The sequence below is a fragment of the Orcinus orca genome, chromosome 16, assembly GCF_937001465.1.
Source record: "Orcinus orca chromosome 16, mOrcOrc1.1, whole genome shotgun sequence".
NCBI lineage: Eukaryota > Metazoa > Chordata > Mammalia > Artiodactyla > Delphinidae > Orcinus > Orcinus orca.
In genome coordinates this window covers 51,691,686-51,713,283 of record NC_064574.1, presented here as the reverse complement: position 1 = coordinate 51,713,283, position 21,598 = coordinate 51,691,686, and the positions used below count along the sequence as shown (strand labels likewise).

Here is a 21,598-nt window from a genome sequence, read left to right as displayed (position 1 = left end):
GGAGATGGATCTGGAAAAGCACTGGTGTTCTCACTGCTGAGGCTGAGCACGAATGGTTAGTGTGGGGGCAAAGAGCAAGTCCTGACAGAATGGGATGGGGGATGCTCTGTGTATTCTCCTGTTGTGAGCTCCATGTCTGCAGCAACATGATGTTTCAGCCACATCTCCTATCTTCCTTCTGTGATCCAGCCAGGAAGGAATACTGATTCCCAGTATGGCTGAAGGCTCCTGACTCCATACCTGGCCCATGCTGCTCTTATGACCAAAGTTCTGTTCAAACACACATATTCTCTCCATCTATCTATCTCTCTGTCTCTCTGTCTCTCACTCACACACACACACTCCATTTTGGAAATTTTATACAACTTTTATCATCTAGCTGGATGGCTAGATTCAAAGTCAGTCTCCTGAGATTCTTTTTTTAAAAAAATTTTTGGACAAACTCAAAAAATAAAACTGCCTTTGAACAGCTTTATGTTTGATACATTAAAATTTTCAATTTTTTTGATGTTTGCATTTTGCTTTTGTATTCTGGGGCTATAAATATATTCTATATTTTCTTCCAATATGTTTCTATAAACATATCATCACATTTTTATGAATGATATGAAGTACAGATATACTATTTTCCAAATATATTAGCTAATTTTTTTCAAGGATGCTGACTGAATAACCTTTTCATTCCCCACTGATTTGAAGTGACATTGACATAAGATACATTTATGTATATGTGTTAGGGTAAAATTCATTCACATATCTGTTAAGTTTTAACCAGGGAAGCAGAACCTCCATGAGCAATATAAAATAAGGAATTAATTGTAGAGATCACGTTTTACATGATTGTGGGAGTAAGGGGGAAAGCCTATGGAAGGCTGGCTGCCTCTTCATCTACAACTGCTAAAGTCAGAGAAATCAGAAAATCAGAAAAAGAGTTAAGGGGGAAGCAAGGGACAGCGAGGACAAACTGGAACCACATCTGTCTCTCTCTGCCTCTACCCTTGATAACATAATGACTTGCAGAAGGAGCTGGTGCCCTTCACCTTGAATCTGCAAATGTGCCTGGCTCAGGACACTGAGAAGCTAGTGGAAGAGACTTGGTGAGAGCTGCAGGAGCCATGGACCTGCTGCTGACCAAAGGGGCTCAGCAGATCAGTGACCATGTGCATGAGCTAGTGAGGACTCATCCCTGCACTGACCTCAGAGCTTCATTGCTGCTGCTTCATTTAAACCTTCCCGATCACACACGGATTTCTTTTCAAGCCATACCAACATGGAAGGGAATTCTGGGGAACATAGTTCCCTATATATATATATATATATATATATATATATATATATATCAAGAAGATATAACAATTATAAATATATATGCACCCAATATTGGAGCACTTATATATATAAAATAAATATTAGTAGAACTAAAAGGAGAAATAGACAGAGATACAGTTATAGTAGAGGACTTCAATATCCTACTTTCAACAACTGATAGATCATTCAGACAGAAAAACAATAAGGAAATACTGGACTTGAATAACACTATAGACCAATGGACCTAGCAGACATATACAGAACATTCCATCCAAAACCAGAAGAAGACACATTCTTTACAAGGCACATGGAACATTCTTCAGGAGAGATTATACATTAGGTCACAAAACAAGTCTTAACAATTTTAATAAGATTGAAGTCATATCAAGTATCTTACCTAACCACAATGGTACGAAACTAGAAATCAAAAATAGGAGAGGGCTTCCCTGGTGGTGCAGCGGTTGAGAATCTGCCTGCTAATGCAGAGGGCTCGAGCCCTGGTCTGGGAAGGTCCCACATGCCGCGGAGCAACTAGGCCCGTGAGCCACAACTACTGAGCCTGCACGTCTGGAGCTTGTGCTCTGCAACAAGAGAGGCCGCGACAGTGAGAGGCCCACGCACTGCAATGAAGAGTGGCCCCCGCTCGCTGCAGCTAGAGAAAGCCCTCACACAGAAACGAAGACCCAACACAGCCAAAAATAAATAAATAAAATTAGAAGTCCAGTTCCTTCCTAACTCACTAAAAATAAAAATAGGAAAAAAATTTATAAATATGTGGAAATTAAATGATATACACCTGTACAACCAACCAATGGGTCAAAGAAGAAATCAAGAGGGAAATAAAAAACTATCTTGAGACAAACACAACATACCAAAACTTATGGGATTCATCAAAAACAATCCTGAGGTAAGTTAAGAGTGATAAACACCTACGTTAAGAAAAAAGAAAGATCTCAAACAATCTAACTTTACACCTCAGGGAATTAGAAAAAAGAAGGAAAAATAAGTCCAAAGTTAGCAGATGTAAGGAAATAAAGATTAGAGATAAATTTCAAAGACACTGGAAAGACAATTAAAAAGATCAACAAAACTAATAGTTGGGGTTTTTTAAAAAGATAAAACTGACAAACCTTTAGCTAGACTAACAAAGAAAAAAGGGAGGAGACATTACAACTGATACTACAGAAATATAAAGCATCATAAGAGACTGCTATGAACAACTATACGCCAACAAATTGTATATAACCTATAAGAAGTGGATAAAATCCTAGAAACATGCAACCTATCAAGACTGAATCATAAAGAAATAGAAAATCTGAATGGACCAATTGCAAGTAAGGTAATTGATGCAGTAACCAAAGACCTACCAACAAAGAAAAGCCCAAGACCAGAAGCCTTCATGGGTGAATTCTACCAAACATTTAAAGAAGAACTAGCTACCACTCCTTCTGTCATGGAAGGATGGTGTGTGAAAAATGTAAAAAGAAACTTGGTACTGTTATCACTCTAGATACATGGAAAGATGGTGCAAGGAATATCACAGGAAGTGGTGGAAGAGAGCTGGACAAAAATAAAGCTTTGACCTAAAAAAAAAAGCAAGACTTGATCCACATGGAAAGAATAGGTCCTCCACTTGCAGAATTTGTAAAAGTTCTGTGCACCAACTGGGTTCTCATTATTGCCTGTGCTGTGCCTACAAAAAGGGCGTCTGCACTGTGTGGGGAAAAAAATTTGGATACCAGAAACTACAAGCAAACGTCTGTCTAGATGTATTGAAGTTTCTGGCTTTCCATATGATTTACTTTTTGCTTTGAATTTTCAAGGCATAACATAGATGTTCAGGTTACAAAATATGTCTTAAAACAATTAGGTTTAAATCAGGGAAGTTGATTGGTATTCATTCTTCTGTTTTCAAGCAGTTCTGAACTGCAACAGTGTAACTAGTTTTCTGTCTTAAGTTGCTTTTTTTCCTTACAAACATCTTATTGAACTGGAATACGTGGCAAATGTAATGAAAAATGATTTTCCCAGTTCTATATGTACTTTCTATTTATCATTATTTATATATTATTTTTATCCTTTCTCTCTACTTTATTTGTAGATATTGCAAAAGTGTGAAGGAGATTATTGATATTTGGCTCTGAACTTGGCATCCAGACATGTAATTCTTCCCTCATTCCCTGTTGGTTGCATAGTTCTCAGAATCAGCAGCCCCTTAATTAACTGCAGCTTCATAGGGAATTTAAATATCTGAGACCTTTATTACTAAATTTTTCCTTAAGTAATTAGCCCAGACCCAAATCAAACACAAGCTGTAGTTATGATATTTTTTATTTGTTCTTGAAGCCAAAGTACCATTATCTTTCATATGAGAATGAGAACACAAGGGATACCCTGTATATGTCCACATGAATACATTGGATTTCAGAAAAATACATATTCCATACATTACCTTGAATTCAAACTGTCATGAAAGCCAGGATAACCATGTGCACCCATGATGATATGCAATGAATGAATCACCACTCTTAGGGAAAGTGCTTTGATGCAGAAACCAAACTTTTTTTTACCTCCTCTACTTCCCCCTCCCCTGCTAAAAATAAATAGAATTTAATTAATTAATTAAAGAAGAATTAATGCCAATATTTCTCAACTTTCCAAATAATTGAAGAGGAGGGAACACTTCCAAACTCATTTTATAAGGTCAGCATTACCCTCATACCAAAGCCAGATAAAGACAGTATAAAAAAAGAAAATTATAGGCCAATATCTCTGATGAACATAAATGCAAAAACCCTCAACAAAATGAGAGAAAACTGAATTAAACAGCACATTAAAAGCATCATGCGGGCTACCCTGGTGGCGCAGTGGTTAAGAATCTGCCTGCCAATGTAGGCGACACAGGTTCAAGCCCTGGTCCAGGAAGATCCCACATGCCGCACAGCAACTAAGCCTGTGCTCTACAACTACCGAGCCTGCGCTCTAGAGCCTGTGAGCCACAACTGCTGAGCCCGCGTGCCACAACTACTGAAGCCCGTGCACCCTAGAGCCCATGCTCTGCAACAAGAGAAGCCACCGCAATGAGAAGTACTGCAATGAAGAGTAGCCCCTGCTCTCCGCAACTAGAGAAAGCCCACGTACAGCAATGAAGACCCAACACAGCCATAAATAAATAAATAAATAAGTTCACTATTGAAAAAAAAAAGGATCATGCACCACAACCAAGTGAAATTTATCCATGGGATGAAAGGAAAATTAAACATATGCAAATCAATAAATGTGATATACTACACTAACAGATTGAAGAATAAGAATTATATGATCATCTCAGTAAATTCCAAAAAAGCATTGACAAAATTCAACATCCTTTTTATGATAAAAACTCTCAACAAATGAGGTATAGAAGGAATGTACCCCAACATAATAAAGGCCATATATGACAAGCCCACAGCTAACATATTCAACAGTGAAAAGCTGAAAACTGTTCCTCTAGATCAGGAACAAGACAAGGATGCCTACCTTCACCACTTTTTTTTTTTTTTTTGGAGTAAAATTGCTTTACAATATTGTGTTAGTTTCTGCTGTACAATGAAGTGAATCAGCTATATGTATACCTATATTCCCTCCCTCTTGGACCTCCCTCCCACCTCCCCCATCCCACCCATCTAGGTCGTCACAGAGCACTGAGCTGAGCTCCCTGGGCTATACAGCATGTTCCCTCTAGCTATCTATTTTACACATGGTAGTGTATTTATGTCAAACCTAATCTCCCAATTCATCCCACCCTCCCCTTACCCCGCTGTGTTCCCATATCTATTCTCTATGTCTATGTCTCTATTCCTGCCCTACAAATAGGTTCATTTGTACCATTTTTCTAGATTCCACACATATGTGTTAATATATGATATTTGTTTTTCTCTTTCTAGGTTACTTCACTCTGTATGACACCACTTCTATTCAATATAGTGCTGGAAATCCTAGCCAGATCAATTAGACAAGAAAAAGAAATAAAAGGCGTACAAATCAGAAAAGAAGTTAAATTCTCCCTGTTTGTAAATGACATAGTCTTACATATAGAAAACTCTAAAGAGTTTGCCAAAAATATGTTAGAATAAATGAATTCAGTAAAGTTGCAGGATACAAAATCAACATGCAAAATTCATTTGCATTTCTATACACTGACAATGAGCTATCTGAAAAAAGAAATCAAGAAACCATCCCATTTATAATAGCATCAAAAAGAATAAAGTTCTAAGGAATATATTTAACCAAGAACATGAAAGGTCTGTACATTGAAAACTATAAGACAGTGATGAAGGAAATTGAAAAAGGACATAAGTAAATGGAAAGATATGTCTTTATGGATTGGAAGACAATATTTTAAAAATATCCACACTACACAAAGGGATCTACACATTCAATTCAATCTCTATCATAATTCTAATGGCATTTTTCACAGAAATAGAAAAGGTAATTTTAAAATTCATATGAAATCACAAAAGACCTTGCATATCCAAAGGATTCTTGAGAAAGAAGAACAAAGCTTAAGGTATCACACTCCTTGATTTCAAACTATACTACAAAGTTATTAGTAATCAAAACAGTATGGTACTGGCATAAAAACAGACACATAGACCAATGGAACAGAACAGAGAACCCAAAAATAAACTCACACACATACAGTCAATTAATCTTTGACAAGGGTGCCAAGAATACACAATGGGAAAAAGATAGTTTCTTCAATAAATGATGTTGGGAAAATCAGACCCTTACACCATACACAAAAATTAACTCAAAATGGATTAAAGACTTAAACGTAAAACCTGAAACCATAAAACTCCTAGAAGAAAACATAGGAGAAAACCTCCCTGACATTGGTTTTGGCAATGATTTTTTGGATTTGACACCAAAAGCACAGACCACAAAAGGAAAAATAAACAACTGGGAATATGCAAACTGAAAAGCTTCTGCACAGCAAAGGAAACAATCAACAAAACGAAAAGGCCACCTACTGAAAAGGAGAAAATATTTGCAAAGCATATATATACTGAGGATAATATCCAAAGTGTGTAAGGAACTCACACAACTCAATAGCAAAAAAATAAATAAATAACCCCATTTAAAAATGGGCAAAGGACCCAAGTTGATATTTTTCCAAAGAAGACATATGATATCCAACAGGTATGTGAAAAGATGCTTGACATCATTAATCATTAGGAAAATGCAAATCAAAACCACAATGAAAAGAAAAAAAAAAACCACAATGAGATATCACCTCACACCTGTTAGGATGGCCAACAGGTCATCCTTTTTTTTTTTGGCCTTGCTGCACTGCTTATATGATCTTGACCAGGGATCGAACCCGGGTCCACGGCAGTGAAAGCACTGAGTCCCCGAGGATGACTAATATTAAAAAGACAAGAGCTAACAGGTGTTGGGGAGGATATGGAGAAAAGTGAACCCTCGTACATTGTTGGTGGGATGTAAATTGATACAGACATTATGGAAAACAGTATGGAGGTTTTTCAGAAAATTAAAAATAGTACTACCATATGATCCAGGAATTCCACTTCTGGGTAGATATCCAAAGGAAATAAAATCAGTATTTCAAAGATATATGCACTTCCGTGTTAATTGCAGCATTATTCACAATAGTCAAGATATGGAAACAACTCAAGTGTCCATCAATGGATGAATGGATAAAGAAAATGTGGTATAAATATACAATGGAATACAAATATACAATGGAATATTATTAAAAAGAAGGAAATCCTGCTTTGGGACAACATGGATGAACCTGGAGGACATTATGCTAAGTGAAATAAGCCAGACACACTATGAACACAAATACTGTATAATCTCACTTACATGTGGAATATAAAAAAGTCAAACTCAGGGGCTTCCCTGGTGGCGCAGCGGTTGAGAGTCCGCCTGCCGATGCAGGGGACGCGGGTTTGTGCCCCGGTCCGGAAAGACCCCACATGCCGCGGAGCGGCTGGGCCCGTGAGCCATGGCCGCTGAGCCTGCGCGTCCGGAGCCTGTGCTCCGCAGCGGGAGAGGCCACAGCAGTGAGAAGCTCGCATACTGCAAAAAAAAAAAAGTCAAACTCAGAGAAGCATAGAGTATGGTGGTGGTTGCCAGGGGCTGGGAGGTGGGGTAAATGAGATGTTGGCCAAAGGGTACAAATTTCTGGTTATAAGATGAATAAGCTCTAGGGATCAAATGTACAGCATGGTAACTATAGCTAATAATATTGTATACTTGAAATTTGCTAAAAGATTAGATATTAAGTGTTCTCAACACACACACGCACAAAATGGTAACTACAGGAGGTGATGGATATGTTAATTAGCTTGATTGTGGTAACCATTTCACAACGTTTACATATATCAAATCATCACATTGTATATGTTAAATATATAGAAATTTTATTTGTTAATTATACTTCCATAAAACTGGATGAGTCAATAAATAAATATTGTCAGGGAGAAACAAACCAGATGGTCTGACAAAGATGAATCTGTTTTGCACATTTTGAGAGGTAAATTAATTAGCAGAGCAGTAAGTCTATTCATTCTGTCCCTGAGTAGGTCTACTTGAGGTATCAGAGAAAACAATTCCAGTTGTTTCTGGATTCTGAGAAAACCTGAGAGTCGTGAGCTAGAGCATAGGTGATGGGACACACCTGTGTGACGTCTGTTGTCCTTCCATCAGCATCTGCTTGGTTCATCCAGGTGTGCACCATTTCCCTCATCAGAATTTCTCCACAACCCCCTCAAAACAAGCTCGAACAGCACCACTTTTGATCATGAGGCTTTTTTTTGCCTGGTGTGATTAGCTGGATCCCAGTTCAGAATAACGGTTTTGCGCCAATATTTAAGACTCTGAATCAAACAGTGGAGAGGGCAGAATGATCTGAAAACAATCACAAGTATTGTGAGAACATACCTTGCATTCAGTTTTTTAGTCAACTGAGGCCTAATTAGGAGAATAAGTGTCAAGGATCAGACTGGTCAACTCTCATTTATCAAGTGGCATTTAAAAATTGATGGACTGTTTTATCTCTTATCTGGGTCAGAGTCAGAGGTAAGTTACAGGTACCCCATTTAAAAATATTTTTTAGCCAGGGTGGGAATTCTTGTACAAACCAGTGAAATCCAGAGTGTTAGGTATCTTCTGAGAAGTCAACACATCATACTCCTAATAAGATATCAGTTACTGGGAGTTTGGTTTGATCACATGGGATGTCCCAATAACAAATGTAAAAAGTGGAAATTATTAACTTTTCACAGTCTACTTAAAGCTAATATTATACCAACCCATATAAAATGTAGGAAACTTGCAATTATATAGGCCATTTACCTCATCCTGTACTTTATACTATAGTTGTCATATGTATTATATCTACATATATTACAGACCCCACAATATACTTTTTGCTTTAAACGTTCATGTGTTTTAAAGAAATTGAGAAGAAAAAGAGTATTTTATATTTATATACATATTTTCAGTGCTCCTAGTCCTTTCTGAAGATCTTTAATTTCACCTGGGATCATTTACCTCTAGCCTGAAAACTCCCTTTAGCTTCTCTTATAGTACAGACCTACTGGCAATAAATTCTCTTAGTTTTCATTTATCTGAAATTGTCTATTTCCCCTCCATGCTTGAAGAATATTTTCATTGGATGTAGAATTATGGGTTGACAGATGGGTTGATAGTAATGTCATCGCCATTATTCCAGCACTTTAAAGTTGTTGCATTGTCTTCTGACCTACATTATTTATGATAAGTCAGCAAATTGTACAAGCTTGAACTGAAAGGGACAGTTCTTTAAATCCCCAACTTTCTACAGACAAGAAGCAGGTTGGCAGAGAAAGCTATTCAGTTACAGAAATGAACCATGTTTTATGGGAAAGCATGGATGATTCAGAAGCCAAAGCCAAAAGCCCAAGGGCAGAGCTAAGAGTCATGAAGAACTACTCCCAGGGCCTCTAGACAACACACACTCCCTGCTCCTGGAGCAGAAGGGAGTAGCACGTGTTCTTAGTGAGATTTCAGAAATGCTATAGACCAGTGCTTGCTGTGTGGGGTTATCTATTGTGGTTACCCTGTCCCTTCCTCACCCTTGCATGTTGGGGGAGCAGGGTGAACTCCTTAGTTCACAGTTCTTCAGATCATGAGGAACTATGCCCAAGAAGCCTCATCTGCACCTAAATCTGATTTAGTTGACCAGATCCTGGACCTCAAGTCTGGCTGATACCATAAGAGGATGAGACTTTGGGTGGGGGGTACTACGTTTGTTCCCTTTCTTAATTTTTTCCCCTGAAGTTAATAATTGCCTTTGTACCTACCCAAACTTTCCAAATCTCCACCAGGTCAATCCCATTAGGGAACATATCAGTTCCTTTTTTTTTTTTTTTTTCCTCTTTTTCATCCCTCCTTGATGTACCCATTTTCCTTTCTCTGGGATAGTTGCTCTCTAAGCACCACTGTCATCCTGGGATGTCCCTTTAACTGTCATCCTTGGAATTCCATTTGCCTCTCTCCTGGTTTGGATTCCCTGTCCTGGGTCTCACATCTTCCTCTTTCTTGATTTACATCTTGTTTTGGTGTAGCAAATCCTCCAGTTGTTTCATCTGATTGAAAAGACAGCTCAGTGGCACAGTGTATCATGATGACAGTGTGACATTGTCAGCATTCCTGTCTCTTTTGTCACAGTGTTCCAGTGAAGGCTGCTCTCTTTGTTTGGGGCACAGCTGCCATTCTGGAATCTCCCTTCACCAGCATACTGCAGATTCCCTTCTCTCTTCTGAGTTTCATCTCTGTTTTCCACAGCCCATATTTCCTACTTTCTTGGTTTATTCCTTCTTTAGTCAGAGAACATCTTCCCCCCAGTGGCTTCCCAAAAATCATGCCTTGGGGGTAAATTTTCTGAGAAATTCCATGTTTGAAAATGTCTTTATTTCACTCTCACGCTGGAGTCAGTGTCATAGCTATTGCTTCTTGATGACGTTTCCTTCCCTCCTCCTTTCTGCTAACAACCTCTGTCCTGTGGTCACATAGTGGCCATGCAACCAGCCTGGGCTACTTGTGGGACAGTTAATGTCCTTCCGTAGGATTGCTCACACTGAGTGGGGCAGAGGAGGAGCTGTAGCCCACTTAGCTGGCATTCCTTGAGGAAGAGACTCCAGTGTGCCTGGCTCCAGGAGTCACCTTGGAGACTGGAGAATGCATCACCACCAGAGAGTGGCAGCACATCCTGGGGCTAAGATGGAAAGCCATCTGCACCACCCTGGGTCCTGAAGCTCTTCCTTCAACTGGAGCATCACAGGAAGGTCCCATGAGCTGGGTCCCATGAACCAGGACCAAAGGTCCCATGAATACCTGTTGTGTTCCATGAGTCTCAGTTGGAGATTAATCCTTTGTCAGTTGCTTCATTTTCAAAAATTTTCTCCCATTCTGAGGGTTGTCTTTTCGTCTTGTTTATGGTTTCCTCTGCTGTGCAAAAGCTTTTAAGTTTCATTAGGTCCCATTTGTTTATTTTTGTTTTTATTTCCATTTCTCTAGGAGGTGGGTCAAAAAGGATCTTGCTGTGATTTATGTCATAGAGTGTTCTGCCTATGTTTTCCTCTAAGAGTTTGATAGTGTCTGGCCTTACATTTAGGTCTTTAATCCATTTTGAGTTTATTTTTGTGTATTGTGTTAGGGAGTGTTCTAATTTCATTCTTTTACATGTAGCTGTCCAGTTTTCCCAGCACCACTTATTGAAGAGGCTGTCTTTTCTCTGTTGTATATTCTTGCCTCCTTTATCAAAGATAAAGTGACCATATGTGCATAGGTTTATCTCTGGGCTTTCTATCCTGTTCCACTGATCTATATTTCTGTTTTTGTGACAGTACCATACTGTTTTGATTACTGTAGCTTTGTAGTATAGTCTGAAGTCAGGGAGCCTGATTTCCCCAGCTCCATTTCTTCTTTCTCAAGATTGCTTTGGCTATTCGAGGTCTTTTGTGTTTCCATAAAAACTGTAAAATTTTTTGTTCTAGTTTTGCTGTCACCTACTTTTGAGAGAAATCCACATGACTGCAGAAGCCCTCCTAGATGATCACTCCTGAACATTCTGCAAGCTTTTCTTTTGGATGGTCACTCCTGAACATTCTGCAAGCTTTCCTTTTTAAATTTCAAAACAACAGCTTTTCTGCTGTTGTTTTGAAATTTAACTTCTTTCAGTCATTATATTTTCTAAAAATCTTTATACACATTCTTTTAAAATTTCCCCTTATATTATGAGCATTTTCCACATTTACCCACTCTCCATGGAAATGTCATTTTTTATTAATTATATTCAAAGGAAGTTTTATTTACCATCATCCAACAAATTTTTGTTTTTGTTTTGTTTCTGCAATTATAAATGACCTGGCCACTGACATCTTCATGCTTTTTCTGTATTTAGGATTGTCCTCTTAGAATAGATTTCCAGTGATGAATTCACTGAGTCAAAGGAAATAACTATTTTTAAAAGACTGACAGACCAATTTATGGAAGGGTTGTGCCAGTTACATGCCCACCAGCTGGGGCATTTCCCCACGTCCTTGACTAACAGCATTCCAAGGTCAAGCTAACTCCACACAGGAGAACAGTATCTCCTTGCTGTGGCTTTGATTTGCATTTCTTTAATCACTGATGCTGAACATTTCTCAAAAAGTCTATAAGCCAAATTGCTTTCCTCTTCCGAGACTAGTCTGCGTCCTTTGTTCTTTTCATCTTTAGGGGCTCAGGGTTTTTCTGATCAATTTCTTAAGCACTCTGGACAATAATGTTCTCATCATTTGGCCACATTTCCTGCAAATATTTTTCCTATTGTTTGCTATTTTATTTTGAAGCCAACTTTGCTTGTATTTTTTTAGTTTATGGGCCACATCTCTTTTCTTTTGTGTTGTGTACTGTGACTTCTAACATTAGAAAACATGCCCCCTTCCAGAGTTGATAGATACCCACTTTTTTTTTTTTTTAAGGAGAAACTGATAAAACATATTTATGTCTCTGAATCCCTCTGGATTCCAATCCTCCTCACCTATTTGGTGGCAGGAGTGAGGAAGGGACCTAGCTTCCTGCTCACCCTGCACCCCTACCCCCAGCTCCCTGCTCAGTTGGGGGTCCACAGGCTCCGGGCCAACGGGTGTCCAGGGTACACGGGTGCTCTTTCTCTAGTCACTGGAGTCATCAGGAGCCCAACCTTCCCCGGTGTCCCCACTTTCTGATCACCTCTCGACTTTTGTTGCTTGCTTGATTTCAAGGCACAGCCTTCTTAGAATTGGCTTTTAAAAGCAAAGGCAGAGAAAACCGAGAAGGACCTGAGAGTAAGTGGTCGGCCCAAAAGAATCTGAAAGGCCTCTGAGATCCTGGGAATTAATCATCAGGTGCCTGGAGAAATGTGGTTACCCTGACGTTCTGAAACACTTTCCAAAGTTTATGATTAGACATTTTTGATTTAATTCTGTCTTGCCATCTCCTCCACACCGTTCACCTTGATGTTCCCCATAACTGGACAGTGCTGGGCACCCAACGTGCTCAAAAAACACTTGCGGACTGAATGACCGAATGATTCTAGAATCCCTCTTCCCATGCGGACTGAATGACCGAATGATTCTAGAATCCCTCTTCCCATACTCTGCTCCTCCCTCCCCGAGGGACCCCACTCGCCCAGACACCCCACCGGGAACTCCGGGACACAGGACACAGGGGTCGCAGAGAAGGGACAGGGGAGGCAGGGGGGCGAGAAAAGGCGGGTCAGCGCCTGGGTGGCAGTCACGAATTCAGGGTGACGCCTCCTCCCCCTCACAGGGCTGATGGAGAAGCAAAGTGAGAATTGGGGTGAGGGGGTCAGGAGAGGAGGACAACGGACGGTGGGAGTGCTCGCGGTGTGTGTGTGGGGGAGGTGGGAGGAATGGGAAGAAGAGGGACAGCGAGGAGGTGAGAGACCCCCCCCCCGCACCCCCCCTCAGCATCCTGCCCGGCCCGCCCGGCGCTGCTGCAGGCGGCCACTAGAGGGCAGAACTGCGCTGACCAGGAGCTCCCGCGAAGGCCAAGGCAAGAGGGCGGGGGTTGCCTGACACCCAACCCAGCCCCGGAGACCGCAACCCCGGCTCCGACTACCCCCCGGGGCGTACCGTAGCACACCCAGGCCACGCTCGCACCCACTGCGCAGGCGGGGAGGCTGAGGCAGGGCTCTGCCTCTTATCCTGCGCTCCCCATCCCAGTTCTGGAGGGGATCTGCCGGTCCTGGTCCCTTCCTCCGGCCAAAATCCGAACCGCCGCCTGGGCGGGCAGTGGCCGCCGAGACCCGACTCCGCCTCTGACGTCAGCCCCATACCCCAAATAACTTCCTCCCGGAGTCGCTTCCGTGGCGGCCGCAAGTCCCGGACACGGCCAGACGCGCCCAGGGCAGGGTTACCCGGGGACGGTCATCCCGGCCCGGCCTTCCCAGAACCAGCTTCCGCCCCGCCCACCCCGGCCCTCGGGTTCCGGGAAGCCCACCCCCCCGGCCCCGGCCCAGGGGAGGAGGGTGCCGCCCCGGGAACGGGAGGGAGGCAGGGGAAGGGAGGTCATGGCCACCTTGGGGCCGGTTCTGGGACTGCTGGGACCCACTTCCTGGAGGGAGGGCCGGTGAGAGCGCTGGGGTCGACTGGGGACCCCGCTCCGGACTCCTTCCCTGCTCTCCTTTGTTCCATAAGCACAGGTGACCTGGACTTTTCCGTGCCCATCCCCCCTCCCCCCAAAAGTGTAAGCCCCAGTCCTGGACTCTGTTTCTTTCACTGATGTCCAGTACATAGTAGATGCTCAATAAATATGAATGAACAAATGAATGAATGAAACAGGAAGGGTCTCATGGGCAGACTGTAGTCAGCTTATGTGGGGCCTGTGGTCAGTTGGGGGATGCGGTCAGCCATGGTGGGGGTTGGAACCCCATGCCACAAGCACCTAAATGGGGCAGATGCACCTTGGCCCCCAAACCCCAAGGTGTCTTAGGGTGAGGGGTCTGGCCCCTTGGGGTTCAGGGCCAGGTCATGGAGGAGTCGGGGTTCTGGGGTGCCTCCTTCCTGCTGAGAGGAACTGGGCGGGCCAGGCTGACAGGTCCAGTGGCATAGCCAAGCTGACACTCATCTCCAGCATATAACCCCACTTCATGGAGCCCCGAATGTTGTGCTAGTGTTCACGGAGCTCCTGCCACTGCTGTCCCCTGCCCGTCGGGCACTCCAGCCAGGCCAAGACCATGAGGCAGGTGCCGGCTGTGGCCCTGCTCCTGCTCCTGCTGCTGCTGCGGTTTGGTGAGTCCTAGAGGCTGCAGGGCCCCTCTCTCCTACCTGGAGCTGTAGCTAAGCCCCCCACTCCCTGGCCAGGCCTGGGGCTGCAGCACGGGCCTCTCCTCCCTGCCCCAGGGGGAAGGTTCCAGACATCCCACCTGGGGGAGTGAAGTGGGGAAGTTGGATTGGGGTGTGGATGCAGGCCCGGGAGGAGCCCAGAGGCAGTAACCATAACCCTGCTTCCCTTGCCTTGGGCAAGCACGGCCAAGCTCTGGGCTTGGCGCTTCTGCTTCCTCTCATCTGGGCCTTTCTCCCTTCTCCAAGGGCTGCATGGGTGCAGGATCTGAACTCAAAACCCCTGCCCTCCAATCCCTGGGCCACTGTTCGCTGGGCCCGGGAGAGGTAGCTGAGCTGCTGCCTGAGCCTGGGATCCTTGGGAGGCTGGTGAGGGCTTAGCAGGGAGCAGGGGGACAGGGGTGCAGGCTCCAGCTCCCACCAGAGAGGGAGGGTATGGGAGGAGCAGGCCCTGAACCCCTGTCCCCTCTCCCAATCATGGGTCAGGGTTAGCAGGTGCCAGCCAGGGGACCCACCTGCAGGCCCCTCCCAGTGGGCGGGCTGCTCTCTGCCAGGGAAACTCTCCCGCATTCCTGGGCCACCTCACTTCCCTGTCCTTAAGTCACCTCCCAGGGCCAGGCCGGGTCACCCCAGGCTGCAACTCAGCCAGGGCTCCAGGCTTTCCACCAGGGGAGGAGGGCACCAGGGCGGCACCTTGGTGGGGAGGCCCCAGCCTCCCTGGGCTCCACAGGGCCTCTCCAGGTCTCGCTGCCCCGCCTACCTCCCCTGGCCTCCTGGTTCAAGAACCACAGCGTTCTTTGAGGGAGCCCATCTCCGCCAGGGTGTGTAACACTGTGATTGCTCCTGGTGGGTTGAGAAACCAAGGTCATTGCCAAAATGGACACAGCGGCCTGCACTTGGCTCTCAAACAGCTGTGACCAGAGGCCTGAACTCCTTCAACACTGTCCTTGCCCCTCATCCCTGGCTGTTCCCTCCTAGAGCCTTGGGTCTCTCCTATCCCCACTAGCAACTAGCTACAGGAGCATGAGGGCCCTGGGCCCAGAGGAGGGGCCTGACACCCCCACCAGCTCACCCAGCCCCTATAGGACACCCACCCTGCAGAGTTCAGGTCTCCACATCACCCCTTCCCGGTCAGCCGTGCTCCCACAGCTGCTCCCATTCTCTCCCTCTTATACATTCCCCGGGCTCAGGCCCCCTGGATGTGGGCTCTGCCTTCACAGAGCTCCTGAGCCCATAGGTGAGATGAGACAACAATTCTACCCCCAGGGCAAGGTAAGCAGAGCTCTGTGAGGCCAGGCAGGAGGACAGAAAGCTCAGAAGAGGGAGCCAGGCTTCCCAGACAGTGCAAGCGAGGAGGGCTGTCTGGAGGAGGAGTTATTTCAGTTAGGCCTGATCTGGATTAGGACCATATAGAATCTGGATTTGTAGACACCAGGAGGAAAGGGGTGCTGTGGGCAAACATTCAGAGGCCAGAAGGCTCAATCCGAATGAGAAGCAGAGTTGCATTAGGCTGGGGTGAGGAAGACTGCAGAGCTCTAACGGGGTAGGGGGTGGGTGTGCTGCCAGGCAGGGTGGGAGTGCCCTTGATCCTGGGAGCAGGCAGTGGAGGATCCATCTGCATGTATGGGAGGGGGGATGGCTGTGGGGAGAATCTGGACAAGGCTCTGGAAAAGTCCCACAGGGAGGGAACAAGCCTGAAAGCACGTTAATGCCGGCGAGGACAAGGTGAATGGGAGCATCTTGCCAGCAGAAGCATCAGCCTTAGAAAGAGCATGGGGTCTGGTGTTATCAATCTAATTAAATCATATTATACTAAGATGAGGGGCTGGAGGGAACTGCCCTCCTGGGGGTATTTGCATTTTAAAAAGGCACCTCATTAACACAAATCAATGTCCAGGCAGAATTCCTGCTCCCCCCCACCCCCCGCTGGCCTGGGCTGACTACTTCCACCCTCACATTTCTGCTTGGCACTTCTACTTTGAAGAGTGGCCAGTCCTGCCTGTGCCTCCTCAGGCCCCTCCTCCTCCTCTTGCTCCAAGCACAGCTCCCCCCCACACCGCTTCGTCATCCAGCACCCCCAGCATTGGGGAGTGCACCCCTTAGACTGCAAGAATGGGGGTCCTGTAAAAATCCCCAGGGTCCTTGGGCACCCCATAGAGAGGCGTGGCTCAGCCTGGTCGTTTCCTGCCCCCAGGGCCCCTCAGCTGCCTGGAACTGGTTACCAAGAGGGGCTGGTGTATAGGGGGAATACTGAGGGCTGAGGTGGGGAGAGGCTGTCCTGAGCCCCCCACCCCAGCTCTGATCAGATCTGCCCCCAGTGAACCAGATATGTGAGTGGGGCTCTCTCTACAGGGCGGGTATTTCTGGAGTGTTGCTGGCACTGGGCTGGGGACTGTCGGCCTGGCTGGGGTTTCCGGGCTGGGGTGGGGTGGGTCCTGTCAAAGCCAAGTAGCAGGCCCTGTGCCTATGTCCAGAGACATGGGGGCAATGGATCCTGGGGAGATGGAGGCCATTACCGAACGGTTCCACCCTCACACCTCCCCTGTCCCTCCCATGGGCAGGGATGCCATGGCCCAGCAGGGTGCCCTGGGCTCCAACTGCAAGCATGATGGAATGTCTGAGAGAGGGGTTGGCTCCTGGGAATCTGGAATCTTGGGAGGACTGACCCACAACCACTGGCTGGCCTTTCTCTACTCCCCCGAGACCCAAGTATCTGGGCTGTCGCCCCAGGACTCCAGCCAGACATGGAGCCCCGCTCCCTTTATCTCGTCCTTCATCCCAGCCCCGGGCTGGTGGAGAGGGATGGGGAGGGAGATCCCACAGCACCAGGGCCGAAGGCTGGATGCTCCGCAGAGCTTCTGACCAGGACGAGTGTGGGGTGTGTAGGGAAGGCCCTGTGGGGACAAGGAGTCCTCCTGCCCCAAACAGGAGAGTCAGCCCTGACAGGGTCCCCTCACTGGCATCTCCTGATTGTTTCCCCCTGTGGCAAGGGGCTTGTCTGCCCTTGCAGGTGAGCTCTGGCCCACATGTCTGGCCTGTACACATCTTGGGGGCCAGACCTGTGGGGAACTGAAGGCTGCTGGCCTCTCCTGCCAGGTCCCCCTGTGGGCTGTCCTGCTGAGTCCTCAGGAGGTTGCGTGTGGAGCAGATGAGGGGCTACGCTGACCAGCAATGGTGGGTGGGGCGGGGAGGAGCAGACCTCAGCTTCAGCTAAGTTGGCTGATCACCCTCTTTTTTCTCATTTCCAGGGACTCAGGAGGCTGAGGCATTAACTGGTAAGCATCCAAGTCCCCTGGGTCGGGGGATAGGAGTGGGCTTGTCTGAGAGCTGCAAGACTAATCAGAAACCCACACCCTCACACACCCCCGGAATGAGACCCAGAATGAATGGGCCGGGCACAGGGAATCCCACAGTGCAGGAAAGTTGTGGAGCCCAGGCAGGAGTGGAGGGGGAAGGTCTGACACACAGTGCAGGTGGCACAAGAGGGCCATCAAGGCAGGAAGCATGGAGAAGGGGGGCAGGGAAAGCAACAGAAAAAAAGGTAAAGACAGAGTTGGAAGACCACTCACCTACCCTACGTGGGACCCTCCCAACACCCACTGACCTTCCAGGAGCCCATTTGTCAGGCTCTGTGATAAGACCTTTACCCGTGTTATCTCACTCCCCGCCCCAGGTAGGTCTGATGTCACCATTTCACAGGTGAAGGGAGTGGGGCCCATGGCGGTGGGGGACTTTCCCAGAGCTGGGAAGGGTCTGCCTGTGTCAGAGGCTGACCTGATGCCCAGGCCTCTGACTTGCCTAAGGTCCCCAAGCAGGTCAGGGGCAGGGAGGCCGGGAAGTGAACAGAATGTGAAAGTGTGGGTTTGGGGGTATGGAATCAGAGCCGATGGAACTGGCCCCCAGTGAGCGCACCCCTGGCTGTGTTCCCCTAGCCTGCGGAAGCCCAAGGATGCTGAACCGGATGGTGGGCGGGCAGGACACCTTGGAGGGCGAGTGGCCGTGGCAGGTCAGCATTCAGCGAAATGGAAGCCACTTCTGCGGGGGCAGCCTCATCACAGAGCGCTGGGTCCTCACTGCAGCGCACTGCTTCTCCAAGTGAGTTGGCTGAGCCCCGACGCTCCCCCTCCCCACCCCCTCGCCAGCACAGCCAGCCTCCCTCCCCACCAGGGGCGCAGACAATGCAGACAGGACAACACCTCCCACACCTCCCCAACCCCGCAAAACGCCCAGCTTCAGCACCGCGGACAGAGCCGACCCGCTGCAGTGTGGGGCGCTCAGGCTGACCACCTATGGGGGGCGGGTTCGGTCTGCATTATCTGAGCTTTCCCTACCAGAGCTCCCTTTAGGTCCAACCTTGGGGCCAGCTTCCAGCAGCAACCCCTGCTTCCTGGCTCTTGCTCCCCCCAGCCCAGCTGGGAGGGGTACACTCCCCTACTGCTGGTCTCACCAGTGAGGTGTTTTGCCAGACCTGGGGCCTGCCCCTGCCGATGCTGGCAGGCTCCTCCCATGCCCTGGCCCTCTTCCCCGTCCCCCTCCCACACCTCAAATCCAAGACACTCCCTTTCTGGCTGGGACTCTGGGTACAGGTGGACTCGAGCAGAATGGCCTTAAGGTCACCTATGCCGTCCCTAACCAAAGGGCCAAGTCACCCAATCCCTACTACCATACTATGACCCACCTGGTCCTAGACCTTCAGGGTTTCCCAAGCATCTTGGCTCTTGCCTCACCACAGCTCTGCAATTCTTTTAAAACCTCACATTTTAAGTTCAGATATTCGGGCTCAGAGGGAGTAGGCGGCTTGCCTAAGGTTAGGCCCAACCCCCAGATGCACCCTGGTGGGTGATCATCTCCTTCAACCCTCACAGCAAGCCTTTCAGGTGGGGAATGTTAGTGTCCCCATTTTACAGACAAGGAAGCTGAGTCACAGAGAACTTGCTGGGTGACTTGCCCATGGTCGCCAGGCTGGCCGGGGTATAGCTGGGAATTAAAGTCAGGAATTAAAGCTGCTTCAGTTTCTACCCCCTTACCCACCTCATCCTGATGTATGTCCCACTGGAGATTACTTTTTTGAAGACAATGTACAGAGAGATGTTGGCACCATGGGGAGCCCAACTCCTCCCTCTTTCCCATCTCCATTTAACTTCCACCAACTCCACCTGTGAAGCCCTTGTGGGGCTGCCTCACACCAGCTCTCTGCTCTCCCACCAGCACCTCTGAAACATCCCTGTGCCAGGTCCTGCTGGGGGTGCGGCAACTGGTGAAGCCAGGGCCGCATGCCATGTACACCCGGGTGAAGCAGGTCAAGAGTAACCCCCTGTACCAAGGCATGGCCTCTAGTGCCGATGTGGCTCTGGTGGAGCTGGAGGCACCTGTGACCTTCACCAATTACATCCTCCCTGTGTGTGTGCCTGACCCCTCAGTCATCTTTGAGACGGGCATGAACTGCTGGGTCACCGGCTGGGGCAACCCCAGTGAACAAGGTAATGGGGCAGGGCCAGGAGAGAATGCGGGACATGCCTAGAGAAGGCAGCGTGGGGGCCACTCTGAACCAACAATCTTTTTCTGTTGATATTGGTGCACATGATCTCTACTCAAATGGGTGGAGTAGGTATGGGAAAGGGGCAGTAGACTCAGGAAGAGGAGGCATGGGGAAGTGGAGAGTGGGGAATAGAAAGAGCCCAGGCTGGTGGGTAGGAGGAGGGAAGAAGGAATTCTGTCTCACAAAGCCCCCAGCCAGAAGAGAAGGTCTAAACGCAAGCAAGAATGGGAAGGGACAGAGTTGTGGTTCTCAAGAACCCAGGGCCCCGGAGTCCTTAGTAAGATTGTCCACTGAGTCGCAGGCTGTGTCTCCCCTCCCTAGACCACCTGCCCAACCCCCGGATCCTGCAGAAACTCGCTGTGCCTATCATTGACACGCCCAAGTGCAACCTGCTCTACAGCAAGGATTCTGAGCCCGGCTTCCAGCCGAAAACCATCAAGGACGACATGCTGTGTGCTGGCTTCGCCGAGGGCAAGAAGGACGCCTGCAAGGTAGGGACCAGGGTGGGCCGTGCCAAGGCTGAGCCCTGCTCCCCAGACCCCAGTCAAGGTGGAAGCCAGCCCACCTGGGACAAGGGATAAGGCCCCAGGAGGCGGGCCCATGGGGTCAGGACAGGGCTGTGCATTTGACCAGCTGGGAAAGCAGATTCCTGGACCCCACCCGGGGGAGTCAGGCAGCAGGTCTGCAGTGGGACCCAGGAAACTGCATTTTCAACACACTCTCCTGAGATGAATCAGGGTGGATAGTCTGGGGATGTTAGAGAAATGGGCACCCCAGGTCAGAGAGGAAGGACTGGGTGGCGGGATGGGGGTGGGGGGGTGGGTCCTGGGCAGGGAAGAACAGATAAAGGGAGGCAGACAGGCATGTGTGCACCCATGTAGCTGCAAAGCCTGGCTCTTGCGCCTCCGTGGACTCTAACGGTACCTCTTCTTCACCTGCAGGGAGACTCGGGGGGCCCCCTGGTGTGCCTTGTGGGTCAGTCATGGCTGCAGGCTGGGGTGACCAGCTGGGGTGAGGGCTGCGCCCGCCGGAACCGCCCAGGTGTCTATATCCGGGTCACCTCCCACCATAACTGGATCCATCGGATCATCCCAGAACTGCAGTTCCAGCGGCCTAGCTCGGGTGGCCAGAAGCGGGACCCCCGGGGCCAGCAGCCCCTCGGTCAGAACTTTGCACCCTGCCTGGCAGCCCATGCCATCCTCCTGGTCCTCATGGCCCTGCTCACCTTCCTCTGAGCTGCGCTCAGGCCAGTGGGCCAGTGGCGCCCCGGAGCCTATGGTGTACATTTGTAAATAGCTCTCCAATTCTCCCTACTCTCTAACGCCCACTTATTTTTATTTATGTTCACTCTCCAATAAAACCCTAACCTCAG

The 21,598-nt window shown here is 47.6% G+C and overlaps 1 protein-coding gene, 1 long non-coding RNA gene and 1 pseudogene across 2 annotated transcripts; 2 read left to right on the top strand and 1 right to left on the bottom strand.

The window, feature by feature from the left end:
• The first annotated feature begins 2,769 nt into the window (after window positions 1–2,769).
• On the top strand, window positions 2,770–3,075 carry LOC101270131 (cysteine-rich PDZ-binding protein-like; annotated as a pseudogene).
• Window positions 3,076–3,623: 548 nt separating this feature from the next.
• On the bottom strand, window positions 3,624–12,928 carry LOC125961459 (uncharacterized). The gene is made up of 2 exons (XR_007472201.1): window positions 7,994–12,928; window positions 3,624–7,392 (listed from the first exon to the last, which is right to left on the bottom strand). It is a non-coding gene; the product is annotated as an uncharacterized LOC125961459 (long non-coding RNA).
• A 1,552-nt stretch (window positions 12,929–14,480) lies between these two features.
• On the top strand, window positions 14,481–21,598 carry PRSS27 (serine protease 27). Its single transcript, XM_004270279.4, has 6 exons — window positions 14,481–14,636; window positions 17,936–17,962; window positions 18,620–18,782; window positions 19,896–20,167; window positions 20,548–20,717; window positions 21,168–21,598. Exons 1-6 carry the CDS (start codon window positions 14,582–14,584, stop codon window positions 21,459–21,461), a joined length of 981 nt encoding a protein of 326 aa, XP_004270327.1. The 5' UTR covers window positions 14,481–14,581; the 3' UTR covers window positions 21,462–21,598.

Coding starts and splice junctions, on each gene's coding strand:
- PRSS27 (XM_004270279.4), top strand. CDS start 14,582: ATGAGGCAGGTGCCGGCTGTGGCCCTGCTCCTGCTCCTGCTGCTGCTG. Junction 20,168..20,547: donor GGGCAACCCCAGTGAACAAG/GTAATGGGGCAG, acceptor TCCCCTCCCTAG/ACCACCTGCCCAACCCCCGG. Junction 20,718..21,167: donor GCAAGAAGGACGCCTGCAAG/GTAGGGACCAGG, acceptor CTTCACCTGCAG/GGAGACTCGGGGGGCCCCCT.